Source organism: Bos taurus, chromosome 1, assembly GCF_002263795.3.
Source record: "Bos taurus isolate L1 Dominette 01449 registration number 42190680 breed Hereford chromosome 1, ARS-UCD2.0, whole genome shotgun sequence".
Lineage (NCBI taxonomy): Eukaryota > Metazoa > Chordata > Mammalia > Artiodactyla > Bovidae > Bos > Bos taurus.
In genome coordinates, this window is record NC_037328.1 from 24,968,558 (window position 1) to 24,990,308 (window position 21,751).

At 35.1% G+C, this 21,751-nt stretch overlaps 1 protein-coding gene across 11 annotated transcripts in view; it reads left to right on the forward strand.

Moving 5' to 3' along the window:
* The window catches only part of ROBO2 (roundabout guidance receptor 2), a 656,142-nt gene that overhangs the window by 555,514 nt on the left and 78,877 nt on the right, over positions 1 to 21,751 (forward strand). For all 11 annotated transcript variants that reach the window (XM_024993901.2, XM_024993905.2, XM_024993910.2 and 8 more), the window contains 4 exons: positions 1,638 to 1,759; positions 9,794 to 10,025; positions 13,208 to 13,332; positions 17,303 to 17,474. In XM_024993901.2, coding sequence (XP_024849669.1) covers positions 1,638 to 1,759; positions 9,794 to 10,025; positions 13,208 to 13,332; positions 17,303 to 17,474 — 651 coding nt within the window. The remainder of the gene's footprint in view (positions 1 to 1,637; positions 1,760 to 9,793; positions 10,026 to 13,207; positions 13,333 to 17,302; positions 17,475 to 21,751) is intronic.

Sequence of the window (21,751 nt, forward strand, 5' to 3'; positions counted from 1 at the left end):
CAATGGTTGTTCTTATTTAGTCACTCAGTCACGTCCAGCTCTTTTGCGACCCCATGGACTGTAGACTTCCAGGCTCCTCTGTCCATGGGATTTCTCAGGCAAGATTACTGGAATGGGTTGTCATTTCCCTCTCCAGAAGATCTTGCTGACCCAAAGATCAAATTCCTAATTTCTGCACTAGCAGGGATATTCTTTTCCACTGAGCCACCAGGGAAGCCCTCCAATTTAAGTTAGTGCTGCTGCTGCTAAGTCACTTCAGTCGTGTCTGACTCTGTGCGACCCCATAGACGGTAGCCCACCAGGTTCCCCCGTCCCTGGGATTCTCCAGGCAAGAACACTGGAGTGGGTTGCCATTTCCTTCTCCAATGCATGAAAGTGAAAAGTGAAAGTGAAGTCATGCAGTCGTATCTGACTCTTAGCGACCCCATGGACTGCAGCCTACCAGGCTCCTCCATCCATGGGATTTTCCAGGCAAGAGTACTGGAGTAGGGTGCCATTGCTTTCTCCAAAGTTAGTGCACCCAGTTTAAATTATTTTTGAGATAGGCACTTAAAAATATATTTGCAAGAGTAATGCTTCGTGGCCTGAGAAATTAGGAGAAGGCAAGATTAAGAAATTAAATCATTTTAAATTGTACTTCCTTCCTTAAGTAAGGTGATTACAGAAAAAAATCAACTTACCATTGCAGTGTACCACTTGAATCTCTATGAAATTCAGTGTTTGATGTCAGTTTGATGGACTTGGATATCTATAATTTATCTTATTTTTTTCTTTAATGGACACAAAGGGTATAAACTGTTGGATGGGAAATAGAACAGTGTTTAGGTAAATGGTGAATACATGATCAGAACAGATTATGGCTGAGAGTATATCATTCTAAACATTGCAATTCTTCTCACCCAAACACTCACTACAAAAAATCAGCAGCCTTATTTTTGTCAAGTATTGGAGTACTATTCAGAATTTTACACAGAACATTGTATCAGTGTGTTAAATTGGTCATCAGAATTTTTTTGTGTGAATTTGGAAGGATTCATCCCCTTCTTTCCCTCATTTTATTTACCTTTAGTGGCAGGCTGCAGTCCATGGGGTCGCAAAGAGTCAGATACAACTGAGTGCCCACACACACACACACAGTCACATAATTCACTCCTAGGCCCCCTGCTTCCTTTCTCTTCCACTTTCCCAGACTGAAATAGGTTCAGAAATAGCAACACACAACCTGCTAATTGGGAAAAGGGATTGAACAAATTCCTAAACAGCAGTTTTCAGATCTGGCCCCGGTAACTACTTGTGGAAGTCCTTCAATGTCTCAACATCTGTATTAAACTGATGTTTCTAAAGAAGTCTTACAGCCCACACTTTATCCTTTAGTAAGAAAATAATAGATCTTTCACAGCAGTGTACTGAATGGGGATAAGGGGTCACTAACACTTTTATTAATATTATTTTAGCGAAGATAAATCTCACTTTATATCCTAAAGTGGTAGTATGTATATAAATATTCTTTAATGTTGTCACAAAGGATTTTTAATTTTCCCCCCATAATTATTTCTAATGGCATAATATTGGCTTATATAATATGTACTGGAATTGCACTGTGAATTTTTAAGGATTGGAACTGTTTATCCCTATAGATATCAGCCCACCAGCACAAGGAGTGGACCACAGGCAAGTCCAGAAAGAACTCGGAGACGTCCTTGTCCGTCTTCATACTCCAGTCGTACTGACTCCCACCACTGTTCAGGTCACATGGACGGTAAGTTTTTAAAGGCTATCCTAATGGTAGTCTCTTTTCCTCCTTTGAGAAAACAAACCAGAAAAGAAAAAAGCAAACAAACCAAAAATCAAAACCCTCACCATTTAAAGTCAAGGTAAATCAAAGGCAAAAAAGAAAAAAAAAATTCAATAGGCAAAAGTATAAACAGAATGAAAATAGATCACAATATAAATAATATGTTTTGTCTCCTGAATGTTTACATGGCCTTATTGAGATGTATTAGCACACCAGAGTTAAAGTATACAACTCAATATTTCTTGGTATCTTTGCGGAGTTATGCAATCACCACCAGAATCTGGTTTTAGAATATTTCCTCATCCCAAAGTAAAACCCTGGGCTGTTGAGCAGCCACTCCTTCATTCCCCTGACTTTAGCCCTTTGCAACCACTAATCTGCTCTGTATGAATGCGCCTCTTGCCTTCATGTGAATGAAATCATGCAGTATGTGACCTTTTGTGTCTGGCTCTTTTCACTCGGCGTGGTGCTTTTGAGGTTCATCCAAGTGGTAGTATGCATCAGTACTTTGTTTCTTTTTATTCAGAGTAGAATTCCATGGTATAGATGCATCACATACATCTGTTTAGCCGTTTATCAGCTAATTCGTCTTTGAGTTCTTTCCACTTTTGGCCATTATGAATAATGGTGTCATGAACACTTGTGTCTACATCGACATATATTTTAATTTCTCTTGATGTATACTTCTGAATTGTTGAATTAAACTCTTAACGTTTGGGTGAATTGCCAAAATGTTTTTCAGAGAGGTTACACAATTTTATGCTCCTACAGCAATGTTAGAAGATTCTAGTTTCTCTCACATCTTCAACAACCCTTGTTATCCTGGCTTTTTGATTATAGCCATTCTAGTGAGTATGCGTGGTATATTACTGTGATTTTAATTTACATTTCTTTAATGACTGTTTTGAATCTTTCATGTGCGTATTGAGCATTTGTATATCTTCTTTAGAAAAATGTCTGTTCAAATTCTTTGCCCATTTTGAAACTGAGTTGTCTTCTTAGTATATAGTCTTACAAGAGTTCTGTACATGTTGTGTGCAGATGCTTTATCAGATGTATGATTTGTAAATATTTTCTCCCAATCTGTGTGATGTTTTTTGCTTTCTTAATGATGTTACTTGAAGCACAAAAAAATTTAATTTTGAACTTTTCTTCTAAATTTAAATCAATTATCTTTAAATTCTTATAGCTGAATATTATCCAGCAGTACCAAAAAGGTATATAATTTCACATAGTAATTAATTTATTTATAATTAATTAATAATTATAGTAAAAATTGATGGGTCTTAATAAATAGATTGTTATTTTAATATATGCTTTATTATAATTTTTATATAATAAAATAATTCCATGCCTTATTGAGTATCAACCTACCCACTATTATTTCAGAATGAAAAATGTTTTCATCACATGGTAGTCACTGCAATGAAAACAATAGCTAGCATAAAAATATCCATATTATTGATATTAGAGATTATTAACCTTTGTATGTGTATTTGTGTCTGTGTGTCTGTGTTTTGTGAAGAAACAGATAATGTGCTTTCTTCTGCCTGATACACTTAGTGTCAACTTTTCATTCATGCTCAAGATCTCTTTATTATAGCCTCTAAAATTTCATAAGGAGGATAAACGAGCTTTTCATAGTCCCCTGTTTGTTAACAGATCTTGTATGTTGTGTAAGTAATGGTCATTTGACCTAGGGATATCTAGAAAATTTTTGTTTTAATTATAATATTAGAATTGTATCAATTATAGTTGATTAGAAAGAATTATATTAATTAGAAAATATTTATGATTATGTCTCTGTTATTGTTTTTGTTGTTGGTGGTATTGTTTTAGTGGTAGTAGAAGAGTAACTTTAAAAAAAAGGATGTTACCTGCTTCGAATGCAGATTTCTTTAGGTTAATAACTTATTTCACCTATTTCCATCAATTTCCTCAATAAAAGAAGCTGAGAGTGGAAAACTGGTTATTTTTCATCAGTTCTTAATCAATAATGTTTGAATTATAAAACACAATGAAGAGAGTTATCCCAGGGTCTTCTTAATAATAAATCTATTGAGTAAACACAGTTCAGTAAGCATTTTTTGAGGACCAAGTTTAGAGTAAATGTTGGAAAACACTATATAACACTATATTTGTGTTGGAAAACACAAATCTACTTGAGAAAAACATAGAACTTCTTAATGATGGTACATAGGGATAAGAGCCATAACTGATATATATATATATATAAATTTTATAAACAGAGGCTTCCATCAAAGAAGAAGTAATTAACTCTGTCCTCAGGCATCAGAAACAGCATTATCACTTTTCTACATCTATATGGGGAAATATGGAGGCATTATTGTATTAGAACAGAAGAAACTGAATTAACATTTAAGGCTCTTTAGTCCAATTCTCAGAGAAGGCAATGGCACCCCACTCCAGTCCTCTTGCCTGGAAAATCCCATGGATGGAGGAGCCTGGTGGGCTGCAGTCCATGGGGTCTCTAAGAGTCGGAAACGACTGAGCGATCTCACTTTCACTTTTCACTTTCATGCATTGGAGAAGGAAATGGCAACCCACTCCAGTGTTGTTGCCTGGATAATCCCAGGGATGGGGGAGCCTGGTGGGCTGCCATCCATGGGGTTGCACAGAGTCGGACACGACTGAGCAACTTAGCAGCAGCAGCAGCAGCAGCAGCAGTCCAATTCTATTTTTAAGGGGTAACCCCAGTGACTCAGTGGTAAAGAATCCACCTGCCAATGCAGGATATGCAGCTTTGATCCCTGGGTCAGGCAGATCCCCTGGAGAAGGAAATGGCAATCCACTCCAGTATTCTTGCCTGGGAAATCCAATGGACAGAGGAGCCTGGCGAACTACAGTCCATGGAGTTGCAAAGAGTCGGACACGACTTAGCAACTAAAAAGAATAACAACAGTAGATTGTAAAAGGAAACCAATGGAGGCAGGTTGAACAGTGTTTCCAGGATCCTACATCTTTGTATAGGTAAAAATGGGATTAGAGCTTCCTTAATGTAAACCTGCTCTTTGTTTTTCGCTTGAAACTGTAGACAAATATTTAGTTGGAAGAAATACCTTTTAATAGTGGAATTTCAACATATGACCTTGGATGGGGCATGTTGTTGCCCCTTAAATTAGACCAGTCTAATGTTTGGTCTGAGAGTACAAAACTGGGTAGTGCTTTAACAAAAAATAAAACTAAATGTATGTTTTAAGAGTAGCTATGATTATCGGAGAAGGCAATGGCACCCCACTCCAGTACTCTTGCCTGGAAAATCCCATGGACAGAGGAGCCTGGTAGGCTGCAGTCCATGGGGTCGTGAAGAGTCAGACACGACTGTGCAACTTCAGTTTCACTTTTCACTTTCATGCATTGGAGAAGGAAATGGCAACCCACTCCAGTGTTCTTGCCTGGAGAATCCCAGGGATGGGGCAGCCTGGTGGGCTGTCGTCTATGGGGTCGCATAGAGTCGGACACGACTAAAGCAACTTAGCAGCAGCATGATTATTTAAGGTTGCATTGTTTCTAATTTTATTTTTCATATAATTTCACATTGACTTATTTTGGTTTTGGCATACAATGGTTTCTATTTTTCTGCTCCCATGAAGGGACATAATGACCTCATCATTTTTCCAGTGGCACAGAAAGGGTATTATCTGCCAAGATCTCTTCCATCTTTCTGTAGCTTTGGCTCAATACAAAACTATTCAATAATAAAGCCAAGGAAATGCTTGTATTTTTAACACCAGATTTTTCCTCATTCTCCCCTGACAAAAGTCTTCTCTGCTTTATTCTGAGTTTTAAAGGGTTGCTTTTTTAAGCTGCTTCTAAATGTGGGGATTATTTGGGTAAAGAATCAAAGTCATTATGTTTACGAAGTTAATCACTTTAAAAGTCACAGAGTTTAAAAGAATCAATCAAAGTAGCTCAGAATTGTAGGTCAGCAGTCTGGGTTCTTCCAGGAGAGGGACCTTGACATATTCATCTTTATATCCCAAGAAACGTGTTATTACTAGTCTACATATCTCTCCCTCATGAGCTTGAGTTTTGAGTCCAAAGTTCAAGTTTTCACTTCTGTTTTTCTCAGAGGAGAGCATTTATTATGAAATTCTTTTTCAATAACTGTCCATTGAATGATCAAATCAGTTGTCTTCATACATTTTATTTTTTTTTATTTTAAGAAAGAAAGTTTTTGACTATATCACAAATTCTCCATGAATTTGTATTTACACATAAGGTAAGTTATGTATTTGAGAAGTAAATTTAGTGAAATAAAGTTAGACTGGAGAGGGCATCTGTGACCAAAGAAATTATAATCAAATATTTCATGTCATATTTTCAACTTGCTAAATGTGTATGTTCTGTGAATTATCACATTGTTAGTACTTAAGTTTCAGGCATGTTGATGTTTGAGGAAAGAAATATATTCCCCAGCCCATGTATTTCAATTAGGGGTCAGCTGATGTAGTTTGTCAATAGTTGGCAGGATTCTGTTACCAAACACACAGGACGTTTGGACTGGAAAAACTATCTGCCTGTCCCACATGTCTAATCTCAAACCAACAAAATTTAGCAAACACTACTTTCTAAAATGACTGTTCTTATAAAGAGGGTGGGTAAAAATGATGAAAATGACTGGTTCACTAAGAAAGGAGCAATAAATCTCTTACTTTAAAGTCATTATTCTAGTTTGTGTGTATGAGTGTTTTGTTTTTATTCAAGGACAAGAATTACAGGTCGCTTGCCCCTTAAACTCACCGCTATTGGAGTTGAAAGAGTATTTTGGCAAACTAGAATCTCAGAACTCAGTGAAACCCAGATCTGTTACTCAGCAGGCTAAAGCCACCAAAGGAAATTCACTCTGAATTTTCAGTATAAATGGAATTTTAAAAATGAAGTGATAGATATTAAATATCTTTGTTTAATCTTTTAATGAATGTACAGATTTGAGGGCCACAAATGGACTCCCTTTTTTAGTATATCCCTTACATAACAGTGCTCTATCATTGTGCAGCTCTAAAACTTGAAAAGTGCTTTATTATTTGTGTAAATTAAGTAAACTGAGACTCAGAACGTTTAAAAAGCTAAACCATCACTCAATTGAGATCTTATGACCTGAATATCGAGACTCCTTCACGTGTTCCTAAGACAATACTCTTTTATTCAGATTTCAGAAAATACCGATTTTTTTTTTTTTTAATTTAGTAAACCCATGGTTTTGTGGCCAAACTCTGATTATGGAGATGGTTTGTGTGTGTGTGAGCACTCAGTCATGTCTCATTCTTTGCAACCCCACGTTCTGTGGCCCACCAGGCTCCTCTGTCCGTGGGATTTTCCCAGAGACAGAGTGAGAATACTGGAGTGAGTTGCCATTTCCTCCTCCAGGGGATCTTCCTGACCCAGGGATCAAACCCTCATTCTCCTGCATCTCCTGAATTGCAGGCAGATTCTTTACCACCGAGGCACCTAGCAATCCCATCACAATTTATAATAGACTCTAAAAGAAAATCTTCCTTCTTTTAATTAGAATGTTAATAAAACTAGTGACAAGCATGTGGTTTAACTTGAAAGTGACCGCTTGTCAAAAGGTTCACCAAAATCAGTGGTGTAGAACACGTAGGCATTAAAATCTCACCTGTTTTTAAACAGGTGATGTGCAGCATTTTCACTTTTGCTTTCACCTGTAACAACAAACTTTCCTTCTGAAAAGAGTATAGAGCATGTATGTATAGCAGCCACACAAAATCAAGTCAAAGTATTTAGCTATTAAGTAGGCCATTAGACCAGTGAAGGCAGTATACACTGAAGTGAGCAAAGCAATGTTGTGCAGTAAACATTAGCTTCATAAAGTCCTAAAACACTTAATTAATGAAAACCAAACATGGATAAAACCAATTTACCCTGATTTACAGACTCCCTTCATCTGGAAACAGCTGCTTAATGTTCTTCTTAAAAACACAGCTTGCTTCTTTCAGTATTAACAAGCTATTATTGTGAGTTATGTCTTTCTTTCAGTATATAAATCCCCTTAAAGTGAATGCAGAAAAGTTTATAAAATGCAAGCTTAATGTTGTTTTAACATATGCCTCAGGGATTTTTTTTGAACATTGACAGTTATGATGAAAGGCATCTCTGTGTCTCTCATAAATTTAGCTTTTTGCATTTTAGTTTCCTTGTTTTATAATGTCTAGAGAACTTCTGCTGTTCGATAAATATGTACTTTGGTACGAACACAAACTGGTAGCATGGATGAGGATTCAAAGATCATGAGCTTTGGTATCAGAACTGAGCTTACTTTTCTTTGACATAGCCTCATACAACTGTAGTACTAATTCCACAAATCTTTAAGAGTTAGAAAGCTGTCATGTGGGTGAAGGAATTCTTACTTGTTGAGACTCATCTGTGAAACCAGAATTAGCTATACTTAGAAACACACATGCTCACGCAAATCCAACTTTATGGATTTTTCTAGCATGGACATTCTACATACCAAAGACATAGCCCTTTGTCTTGCTGTATTTTGATTGAGGTTCTGTATTTGTACCTTTTCTGTCTTCACTTAAAAAATATTTTAAAATGCTGCAACTAATAAAGAAGTGCCAGAAGGTATTACATGAAAGAGTATCATTTGTGTTATTATGTGTTAACAGTTGGATACAGACATTTTTTAAAAAACTGAAATAGCCATTTCCATCATCACCTTCTTTATTTTCTCTCTTTTCTCAGCCTTCCTAAATTAGGGTTACTCCATCTCATCTCCATTGAATTTTACATTTTACTTGACAATGAAATATGTCAAGCTAAAGACTTCTTAGAATATGGCTATTAAACTATAGTATCTGGAATATTAATTGAAGAAGATACTGTGATAGTTATATTTAAGTCAAGCATTTCTAAAAATTAGCAGGACATTCAAATGTTGAAAAAGCTAAAGTCCTTTTCTCCCTGAAATGAAACAGTGATAAAACTCCAATAAAAAGTGTTCAATAGATATAAAACAAGAACTTGTTTTTTGGATTTTTGATATTAGTTTTCCAGTTCACATTTTCAGATTTTTATTAAAAACAGCTCTTTATCCTCTGTACCTCGAATGAATGAAAGAAAAAAGAAAGCTGTTAAAGTGTGCTAACAGTGGGACTGTTGGAGGGCCTTGAAGTTGTTAACTTAATAAATGTCTTTTATTTAATATTTGTTAATCACTATAAACTTTTCATATGCTTTTAAAACAGGAGCTCTAGCTCCACAACTAAGTCTCTTTTATATGCTTCCTCCAGCCACAGGAATTTTACATACGCTGTTCCTACTTTTCTTCCTCCGTATAAATCTTACTTTCCATGCAGATCTCAGCACTTGTTCTTCTTCTGGGAAACTGTCTCCCTGATCAATCAACTTCTCTCCACTCTAGGCTTTCTTGTCTGCTAGCGCATCTCATTCATAACATCATAACAAACAAATATGATGTAACTTGCCCGTTGTTTGAGTGATCATGAGATAATTTCCACCTTCTACCTGAACTCTATGCACCAGGAGGCCAGGGACTGACTCTCCTTTCATTCTCCATTTTTATCCTCAGAGTTTAACAGAATAACTGACACCTCTAATGGGAACTCAGAAAATGGTTGAGTGAGTAAAGGTGTTAGTGAATGAACAAGGGGTGATAATGGAGATTCCTGACAAATAGCACACTACATATAAAACCACAAAAACTAGAACTGTTGAATACAGTAGAAGGACAAACAGATGACAAAGCTAGAAATATTGACAGGACTTTGTGCTAATCCAAAGAATTTGAATTAATTGTATCTTAACTACTATGAAGTATTTTAAACAGGGGATAATGTAGTTCCACTCTTCATTTTGGAAGTAACAACTTGGAATCATGTGAACTCAGAACTGAAAGAGGATGTTGGAAGCAGGGTGATGAATTAGAAAGGCATGACATCGCTCGGACACTTCTATTTGGTTTCAAAAGCTTTTTGCTTTGTCTTGCAGGTTGATCGCCAACCCCAGTTTATTCAAGGCTACCGAGTGATGTACCGTCAGACTTCAGGCCTGCAGGCTACAACAGCGTGGCAGAATTTAGATGCCAAAGTCCCAACTGAGAGAAGTGCTGTCTTAGTCAATCTGAAAAAGGGGGTGACTTACGAAATTAAAGTTCGACCATATTTTAATGAGTTCCAAGGAATGGATAGTGAATCTAAAACAGTTCGTACTACTGAAGAAGGTCAGTATTCTGATTTCTAACATGAACCAACCTTAAACCATAATGAAATCAACTTCTGTTGAAGTTTTAGTTTTATCATCTTCCTTAGAAGAGTACCAATAGAGAATTCTAAGAGTGAACCTGAGAAGTGTCTTTTTTCTTCTTTTATTCTGAGAAGTTCATAGAATCTAACAGCTCAAAAATTGTTAGTACAGGTTTGTGTGCCTGATGCACAGTGAGACCAAACATACCAAAATATCGGAGTTCAGAGCAGAGAAAGGTTTATTGCAGGGCCGTGCAAGGAGATAGGTGGCTTATGCCTTAAAAAGCCCTGGCCTCCTCAAAAGTTTTCAGCAAGTCTGTGATCAGCCCATACACAGTTTTCTTATTGGCTGATGGTGATGAAATAGGGTGAAATCACAGGGGTTAATAATATCAGTCCTTGGACTCCAGTAGTCCTGGGGCTGTGTGCTCATGGTCCTCAAGCAGTTAACATCTTTCATTTTGTGGGGGCTTTTCCGCATCTCTAAAACAACCCAGGAAATGTGCATCAAATACTGCTATCTAGGTACTTCAGAGAGGGGGACTAAAGCAGAGGATAAGGAGGAAGACATGTCCCAGGAAGGCACCACAGGGTCCTGTTTGGTTACAAACTGACATTCAAGTAGTTTGAATTTTTCTTAAGGAAACATTAGCTTCAACTCTTGTTGGTCTGTACACTGGAATTTGATTATAATACTTTCCCTTTTTGTTTTCACACATGGCTTTAGCTCATTTAGCTTCATTAAAGGACAAGCTAATGGAAACTCAAGTACACAGGCTGTTCTTTGTCCCTCCTCTGTTTTTGGTGTAGTAAAGCATGACATTCCCTTTTATAAGCCTCCTTCCCTTTGAGCTCTGCCAGTCGGATTCATAATTTCTAATCCGGAAGGCCATTTGAATGTTTGCAATAGCATTCTTCTTAATGATGTCCCCTCTCCATTTCCCCTTGGTAACTTTTCTTGTTGCAGATAGTTTAAAATCAATCTGCAATGGACATAAAACTAATATAGTCTCAACTAGTCCATTTTCTAGTTTCCCCTTCCCTAAACTAGAAATTGGCAATGAATGGTATCATCAAAGTACAAAAAGTCATATGCAAAGTATAATAAATCCCCACCTTTTCTGCTTCTCTGCTAATTTTTATGTAAAAAGCCTTTTTTCTAAACATATTTTATATAAATCAGTATAAAAGCAGCCTTAAGAAAATATGTGTAGATTGTTCATGCTAACATACAGATATACATCTCCAAAGATATGTGGATTTCCATGGCTCTCCAAAGAGCCTTTAAATTATATATATCTTATAATTAGCAATACAGAGAAAGGTTATCTTCACATTGGTTTACAGTGTGATGTACTGACACGGGCAGAAGTGCATATTTTTAAAGGCATCATTAATTGACCTTTAGGATTTATAAAGAAAAAATTACTAAAATTTAATAATAGGATCTTTGTCTCCCATTAAATTTTGCTTTATGTGGAAAACATATAAACTAATGAGTGGGGTGGGTAAATTTCATACAGAATGCTATGTTTGAAGCACACTTCCAAAAATCAATTTCACTGCAGTTAGACTTTTTCTCCGGAATAGACATCTGTCACCGTTAGATTTACGTTCATCTCCTTTTTCTGTGGCTCCTGAAGGGAACAAATGGGACTCAGCTGGGCTGTGTCTGGGAACGATGAGTGGGCTCTTTGACATCTGGGTAATAATTGACCTGTCAGGAAATAGGCACCGTGTTCTCGCCACGCCAGCAGTAAGGGAAATGAGAAACCAGTTCTCCAAAGTGTTACTTTTCAATAAAGTCTACCTAATGACTACAAAACCAGTAGGCAAACAGTTGGATTTATGTCATTGTGCCACATTTCAGACCAGCATTATCACATAGAGGAGTAATAAAGGGCAGTATTGTGGTAACGTGTCTGTGTGTGTTTTCTGCACGGACCATACTTCAGTGAAATGTGTTGTGATCATTTATCAAACACGGGAAACTTTATTGGTAAGCTTTTAAGTATCTTTTATGATTGAAGTGTACACATTTTCAAAGAACTAAATTATGTAGTTATGAAAACATTAATCTTATATGTAAAAATTCTTTCATACCTCAAAATTATATGACTTTTGCTTCAAGGGTTAGTACTTTGATTTGCTTTTTCAACTGTTGGCTTAAGCTCAGAGTTATACTGAGAATTGATGTTTTCCAGGAAAATTAGTATGACTTAGCTCTCAAATACATTGGATAGGAGATACTACTACTGTCCAAAATCAAGAATTATTTCTTATTCATCTTTTCTTTGTATAATTGTAATTAGTTATGGGAAAAACCATAAAGGAAGAGAATTGTAGGAAATTAAAATCTGTCCATTTCATGATCCAACATGAACTGTTTTCATTAATATCTTCAGAGTTCCTTGCCCATCAATGTAAAATAAGTTTCAAATCTTAAATTATGAATCAGTTTACAACAGTGAATTATGTTTCTCATTATGAGAACAAAACTGTCTTTTCTCTGTGTTGGTGAAATTTATAGCTATGTTTCTGTTTTTATGTATTAAACATAAACCAAAACAAAACAAAAAGATAGTAATGCTACTACTCAGAAATAATGGCTGGTCAAATTTTGGAATGCATCCTCTCAGAATACTTTTGATAGCAATGTTTTTGTTGTTGTTGTTTTGCTTATTTGTTTTACAAAAGAGGAGCCTGTTAGAGGCAGAAGAGTCAAGGTTCTAAAATCAGACATACCTGGTTCAAGTTCTCCCTCAGTTTGACTTAGATAAGTCTATTATAGTAGCTTTCCTTTTCCTTATCTGTAAAACTAAGATGCGTTGTTTTTTATTTCCTGTGAATTTTTTTTGTGAGATGTTATTTTTACTGTGAAAATTAAACCTAACTCTTACCTCAGTTCTAGGCATATAGGAGACACAAACTCGAATGTTAACTGTTAAATTTATTGTTGAGGACATATCACTGTAGCTGTTTTATTTGCTTTAAATCTATCCATTATATTTAAAGGATTTTTTTTAACCATTCACTGTTCATTCAGAACTACTAGAAACAAGACCCTCTTGCATCTTGTCTTTATATTCATATTCTATAAGCAGCATTAATGCACATTAAGACTTACAATTAGGGTTTATTCTAATGACTTCTTCTGCAGCCCCAAGTGCCCCTCCACAATCTGTCACTGTGCTGACTGTCGGAAGCCACAATAGCACAAGTATTAGTGTTTCCTGGGATCCTCCTCCTCCAGATCATCAGAATGGAATTATCCAGGAATACAAGGTAAGGCCTGGATGAAGAAGGGAGGTTCACAGATAAAGCTTCCCAGAGAAGTCTCAGGGTCATGTGGATGGGAAGTATTTCTGGTGGCCTTCTTACTGAGTTTGAGTGTAAAGAAATATATGTTTGTACGACTTGTAAAGAAGCAAATGCACAGAATTCATAGAACCTAAATCCAAGCTCACAAATAACACAGACTCAGTTGGACAAGTAAACCATAATAGTGCAGTGGTTATTTTTTATATATTTATATATACACATATATATATATATATATATGTATAATACACACACATATATATGTATAAATAAATAAATATATATATATATATAAAAATGTGGTTGCAGAACTTCAGGAATTTACAAAGATGGAGTAGAGGGTAGATAGTGAAGCCCTGTCCTAGAAACTGTCTTTATCTTTGTTAGACTTCTCTGTAATGGGATTATGTTGTTTAGTTTCTAAGTCGTGTTCCTCCGACTCTTTGCAATCCCATAGACTGTAGCCAGCCAGGCTCCTCTGTTCATGAGATTCTGCAGGCAAGAATACCAGAGTGGGTTACCAGTTCCTTTTCCAGAGGATCTTCCCAACCCAGGGATCGAACTCATCTCCTCCATTGACAAGCATTGTCAGGCTTTTGCAGGTGGATTCTTGCCACTGAGCTACCAGGGAAGACCACAGGCCTTAGGCAGCTATTTTTTAAATGTTTTCTCATAAAAAGATGCTTTGCGGGTTTATAGTGTTGCCTGGAGAATCCCAGGGATGGGGGAGCCTGGTGGGCTGCCATCTATGGGGTCGCACAGAGTCAGACATGACTGAAGGGACTTAGGCAGCAGCAGCAGCAGTGTTGGGATAGAGATAGGAAGTACCATCTCCCACTCTAAATTCTTTTACCAAGTTCTTGAGGTTCTGGAAAATATTTCACTTAAGAGCTGCATGCTCAGTCTCTCAGTTGTGTCTGACTCTTTGCGACCCCCTGGACCCCTCCAGGCTCCTCTGTCCATGGGGATTCTCCAGGCAAGAATACTGGAGTGGGTTGCCACGCCCTCCTCTAGGTGATCTTCCCAACCCAAGGATTGAACCCAGGTCGCCCACATTGCAGGGGGATTCTTTACCATCTCAGGCACCAGAGCTTCCCAATCCAGGGATTGAACCTGCATCTTCTGCATTGGCAAGCAGATTCTTTACGACTAAGCCACCACGGAAGCCCTGAGAAAAGGGAGCCATTGAAAACACAAATTTTAGAAAGCTTTCATTTTTCAACTGATGAATTTGTTGCTATTTAGAAACAATATATCCATTGTTTCTTCACCATCATTTGAGAGACATCATTTGAGAAACGCAAGTTGTCTGACTTTGAGAAATGATTCTGATTAATTGTGATATGATTAGACCATATGGGTGAGTAAAACATATCATTAAACCTTGTAAAAATTCAAAACTCTAATTTTTTTTGCCATTAATAAATATTTGTAGAATTGTGACAATAATACACTAAGTAGATCTATTAGAAAAGAAAACTAGACACCCCACCTCACCCCAGAAATTCAAAGTTGGTGTGTGAAATTAAGCTGAATAATTTTATTCAAAACATTATTACTTCTAGGGAAAAAAAATGTTAAAGTACAGTTTTCCTAAGTTAATGGTTAAGTTACTGAAGCAAATGGATTAAATTTGCATAAAATTTATTTTAAAATTATTGCCATCACTTTATAAAGAAATGTGTCTAAGAATATAAGAGTAAGTGCTTTTATAATAGCATAATTACATAAATTATGAAATTTTATAAGCATTAAGATACATTCATACTGGATGAAGCACAAGCTGGAATCAAGATTGCCGGGAGAAATATCAATAACCTCAGATATGCAGATGATACCACCCTTATGGCAGAAAGTAAAGAACTAAAGAGCCTCTTGATGAAAGTGAAAGAGAAGAGTGAAAAAGTTGGCTTAAAACTCAACATTCAGAAAACTAAGATCATGGCATCCAGTCCCATCACTTCATGGCAAATAGATGGGGAAACAGTGGCTGACTTTGTTTTTTGGGGCTCCAAAATCACTGCAGATGGTGATTGCAGCCATGAAATTAAAAGACTCTTATTCCTTGGAAGGAAAGTTTTGACCAACCTAGACAGCATCTTAAAAAGCAGGGACATTACTTTGTCAACAAAGGTCCATCTAGTCAAGGCTGTGGTTTTTCCAGTAGTCATGTATGGATGTGAGAATTGGACTGTAAAGAAAGCTGAGCACAGAAGAATTGATGCTTTTGAACTGTGGTGTTGGAGAAGACTCTTGAGAGTCCTTGGACTTCAAGGAGATCCAACCAGTCTATCCTAAAGGAAATCAGTCCTGGGTGTTCATTGGAAGGACTGATGTTGAAGCTGAAACTCCAATACTTTGACCACCTGATGCAAAGAGCTGACTCATTTGAAAAGACCCTGATGTTGGGAAAGATTGAAGATGGGAAGAGAAGGGGACAACAGAGGATGAGATGATTGGACGGCATCAGGGACTCAATGGACATGAGTTTGGGTAAACTCTGTGAGTTGGTGATGGACAGGGAGGCCTGGCGTGCTGCAGTTCATGGGATCGCAAAGAGTTGGACACAACTGAGCGACTGAACTGAACTAAGACACATTGTTTTAAAAGCAAAGAATTATCTATCTTGGTGTGTGTGTCTGTGCTTTAATTAGTTTAGGATTTTACTTTTGTATCATAGAGGACTAAATATCTTCAATCCATTCATTTAAATATTTTTTTCACAACATGATAATTTTTCATAAGTTGTAAATTCTCTCACTCATGAGTTTGTCCTGTTTTGGTACAAATGTGTATATTTTGGTAAGGGTTAAATATTCCTCCATTAGTAACTTAGGTTTCATAGACTAAAAGAAGTCTGAAATTCAAAGTCATTATGTTAATTTAAAGAAAAAGTATCATTAATATATCTATTTCAGAAACAAATTGTGGATTTTCCTCCTTTTGTCTCCCCATGCAGATTATTAATTCTGTATAATAGAAATATAAGTGTACACAGAATTTTTTACAACACATTTTACAAGCAGATTTTCACATCCCAAAAGAAAATATGACTTTAAATTTAATTCTTACTGGAAGTGCAAGCCTAGCATCCCTCACAGCAGTGTTTAAGGACTTCCCACCACTCTGTTCATTCTCATACATGTGTATGTGTGTGTAGATATGTTTTGATCAATATTAAGATTTATTACTGTCAATGTAAATATTGACTTTAATTTTATCTCAGTCAATACCTATAACTTTAGTCAGTTAATCTTGTTAACTACCTCTGTGTAAGTTAATATTTTCTTAAATGAAATATAAATTACTTAGATATGCACCTATATACTTCAGATACTACAACTCATAATCACCATATTTTAATAGATTATATGCATAGTAAATCTTAATAAATGAATTAACCAGAGGAATTTATGTGTTTTAATCCATACCTAAATACTGTTTGCAACCAAGGACCCCTTTCTAGACTTTGCAGAGATGTTGAGGAAATTGAATCATTGTTCTGTGAGCATTCAGTGTGTGGCGTTTTTTGGAGTTTTTTTGGCCACTCCAGATAATATGTGGGATTTTCGTTCCCTGACCAGTATCAAACCCATGACCCTGGCTCCCCAGTGGTAACAGGGACTCAACCACTGGACACCAAAGAAGTCCCAATATTCAGTGTTCCTTGTAAAATACAAAGGAATGCTGCAGTGTTTTAGTTTCTTTTATTTTTCCTTTAACACACACACATGTGCACAGACATGCACACATACAAATATACATAAACATATATATATATATAAACAGACTAAGTTAGGCATTCAAAAATGTCATTTACAAATAGCCTAGAAAATAGACTGGTCACTACTAAAAAATGTAATCAATTATAATGAACTAATTACCAGAAAAGATAATTTTATATTCTTTTGGTATTCACTTTACATTTCTATAGATCTGGTGTCTGGGGAATGAAACACGATTCCACATCAACAAAACTGTGGATGCAGCCATTCGATCTGTAATCATTGGTGGATTATTCCCAGGTATTCAGTACCGGGTAGAGGTTGCGGCTAGTACCAGTGCAGGAGTTGGAGTAAAAAGTGAGCCACAGCCAATAATAATTGGTGAGTACCAATCTACATAATCTGTGCTTTAAAATCAGTCAACTGGGAACAAGGTGGATTATTTTTTTGAATCTACATCCCAACAGTGGGTATTTGGTAAATAATGAGTAATCTGATACACACATCATATAGACAAATAGTTATGACTAGAGTTTCTAACAAAAAAGTTTAGCAATTATTCATGCTCTTAGGATATCCACAAATTTCTTAAAATAATAATGATTAAGATTTTAAATGCTGAAAGTTGGTTTGAAAATTATTTTTAATCAATAGTTTCATTAGTAATTTTGATGCCTTTGAAATATAGTAGGAAATGAGGCAGTTATTGAAGAAGGGTGTTATGTTTCACATTTATATGCTTTTTCTTAGCTAGAGAAATGTCAAAAAATAAACAGAAACAGGCCAAAAGAAACTTTGTAATCCAAATAAACTATCCCAAAGAAGAAATCCCTATTCAGTCTACTAGCATCGTTATAGAAAATTTCTCCCTATCACCATGCATTATGTTTGACTTTTCTTGAAATATATATAAATGGAATTGTACAGAATATAGTATTTTGTGTCTGACTTTCTTCACTAAATGTAGTATTTTTGAGATTCTCACATATATGTATTATGCAATTCATACGTTTTGTTTCTGAGCAGTATTCAATTGTGTGAATGTATCATATTTTGTTTCTGTTTTTCTCTTGAGAAAATGTATAAATTTTTAGGAGGATATATGTTTTTATTTCTTGTGGAGAATGACCTAGACGTAGAATTTCTGGGTAAAAGCACTGATGTATTTGAGTTTATAAGAAACTTAAGTATTTCTTCATACTGTATTTTGTACTCTCACTCAAAAAGAATATGACTCCCAATTTTTCTACTGCCACACTGACATTTGATATTGCCGTGTGTCATTATAGTCACTGCAGTGAGTTTAAGATTCCCCCGCTGTCATTTAACTTTAGTTTTCTGTGATGACTAATGATGTTGGGCAACTTCATGTGTTCTTATTGACCATTCACATGTTTTCTTTTGTAAAATCTCCAAGTCTTTGCTTTTTAGAAATGGTGCCCTTTGTCTTTCGTTACTGATAGAGAGAAGTTATTTGTTCATTTTTGATATGTTTGCTGTCATAGATTTTTTTTGTAAATATTGTCTCACAATCTATGGCTTTTTTATTCCTTTTCTTAATATCATCTTTTGGATGAGCAAAAGTTTTAAATGTACATGATGTATAATTTATCAAAATTGTATTTCATGTTTAGTGCTTTCTAAGAAACTATGTCCTACATCTAGAGAGCAAATATTTTTTTCCAGAAGCTTTACAGTTTTAGATTGCATGCTTAGGTCTATAATTTGTCTTAAAGAAATTGCATGTGGTTAGAGGGTTGAGTTTTATTTGTATCCATATGTAAAATTAAAATACCTAGGCATAGTTCACTGAAAAAGCTTTCCTTTCCCCAGTTAGCTGTATGTGTGCATCCATTCCGGATTCTCTATGTTGTTCCATTTATTTATATGTCTTCATAAGCGAAACCACTCTGTCTTGATTACTAATAGCTTATAGAAACTCTTGGAGTCAAATAATGTGAATACTGCATCATTTTCTTCTCCAAAATTGTTTTCACGGTTCCAGACCTTTTGCTTTTCCATATACTTCTCAAATCAGCATGTCAGTTTCTACAAAATTATATTGGAATTGTGATTGAAAATGCAGTGAATCTATATACCAAATTGAAAAGGATAACTATTTTAATAGTCTTTGTTTCTCTCTGAGAACATGATACACCTCTCTATTATATATCTTTATTTTCCTCAACAATATCTTGTAGTTTTCAGTGTATGACCTTAACATATGTTTTGTTAAAATTTTTCTGGAGTATCTAATGTTTTTTTACACTATTATTAGTGGATTTATAAAATTTCATTTTTCAACTATTTTATGTTATATAAAAATTTAATTTCATGTGTTATCCTTTTATCTTATGACGTTACTAACTTCTTCATTTATCTGTTTTAATAGTTTAATATTTTTTCTGAGTGTATTCATAAAATCACGTTTTCTTTCTTCTTATTTATGTTAATACGGTAAATTCTAGTGAAGATTCAAAGGTAAATAAACTTTATATTCCTGGGATAAATCCCACTTAGTCAGGACTTATATTATGCTTTTCACAGATGCTCCTGGATCTGATTTACTAGCATTTTTAAAGAATTTTGCGTCTACACTCATGAGGAATATTGATCAGTAGTTTTCCTCTAATGTCTTTGTCAGGTTTTGGAATCAGGAATGCTAGCTTTATGAGTTTGGAATATTCCTTCCTCCTCTACATTCTGTAAGAGTTTTGACAGACCTGGTACTATTTCTTCCTTAAATGCTTATAGAATTCAGTGATGATATCTGTGCCTAGGGTTTTCTCTGTCAATTATTTTTATTGTTATGAATTTATATTTATTCGATTTTTTTCTTCCCTGTTGGATGTGGTAAATGGATTTATAGTGTTTGCCCGTCAATGAAATTGTCTAATCTGTCTAAACTGTTGAATTTATTATTAAATGTTTATTTGCAATATCACCTTATTTTTGTAATACCTTTAACTGTAATGTTTGAAAGATGAGCAGTAATGACTTCTCTTTTGTTCTTAAATACTGTGGATTGATGCTGTCTCTATTCTCCTTTTTCATTGCCCACCTACCCTCTCTCTCTTTTCACCCTCTCTCAAATTTGAATCTTGATAAGGATCTATCGATTTTATTAATACATTCAACATACAAAGTTTTGGCTTGGTTAGTTTTATTTTCTAATTAAGCAATTTCTGATATTCTTTCTTCTGTTTACAAAATTAAAAAAAGATTTTAAAAAATTAAAAAAAATTAAGACAGAAATGATTGAGAATAAATCAATGATTTGGGGCTTTATTGTGAATATTTAAAGTTTTAAACTTTCCCCTGAACACTTATTCAGATAAATTTTACAAATTTGGTGTGTTGTGTTTCCATTTATCATTACATTGAAAACATTTTTCAGTTTCTGTAAAAAATTTTGATTTTTGTAGAAGTTATTTGGAAATGTGTTATTAAATTTCCAAATGTTTTACTATTTTCCATATAGCTTTTTATTCATTTCTAATTTAATTTCACTGAGATCAGAAAGTATATTTTGCATAAACTTAGCTTTTTAAATATTTTATTTTATAGCCCAGAATTTCACCTTAGTTAATGTTCCTTGTACATTTAAAAATTAGGTTCATTTGTATTTTTCTAATTTGGAATGGAATGTTCTAAAAATATCAGTCAAATCAGTTGGTAGTATTATTCAGGTCCTTACTTATTTTCTGTTTATTTATTTTTTTAATAATTAAGAAAACCTGAAAATTCAGTATAATTATAGATTTGTATATTTCTCCTTTTTGTTTGTAAGTTTTTATTTCATGTATTTTGCCACTCTGTTTTAACTAAGTACATATTAGTATTGTTGTCTTAGTTGTCTTATGCTTTTTCATTATGAAATGCACCACTTTATTTCCTGCTGCTGCTACGGAGAAGGCAATGGCAACCCACTCCAGTACTCTTGCCTGGAAATTCCCATGGACGGAGGAGCCTGGTAGGCTGCAGTCCATGAGATTTTTTTGTCTTGGAACTTCATCTTTCTGATGTTACTACAGCCTTATAAATCTTTGTGTTTTTTTAATTTTTTATGTCCTTTAAACTCCTATATCTCTATTTAATGTACATTTCTATTATTTAAATTACATATTGTTCAGCTTTATTTTTTATCCAATATGAAAATCTCTTGCTTTTAATTGGAGTATTTATTATCTTTGATGTGATCATCAATGTTTTGTAGCTTAGAACTGCCCTTTTCCTCTTTTTCTTTTTTTAATTGAATTTGTTCTTATTTTTCCAAATTTGCTAATTTCTTTAGGATGAATAAGATAATTTTCTGTAGAATATTTTATACTCACTATTGTGATCTGATCTGATCTGATCTGATTGAACTATTAAGTATCCTTATTTTTGCAATGATTGCTCTAGGACTGGCCTAGAACACTGGAGTGGGTTGCCATTTCCTTTTCCAATGCATGAAAGTGGAAAGTGAAAGTGAAGTCGCTCGGTTGTGTCCAACTCTTTGTGATCCCATGGACTGCAGCCCACCAGGCTTCTCCGTCCATGGGATTTTCCAGGCAAGAATACTAGAGTGGGGTGCCATCGCCTTCTCCCATACTGTATCTTAGAAAATATAATTTCATTTCCTCCCTTTCAAGCTTGTTTGCTATTGGTTTAGCTTT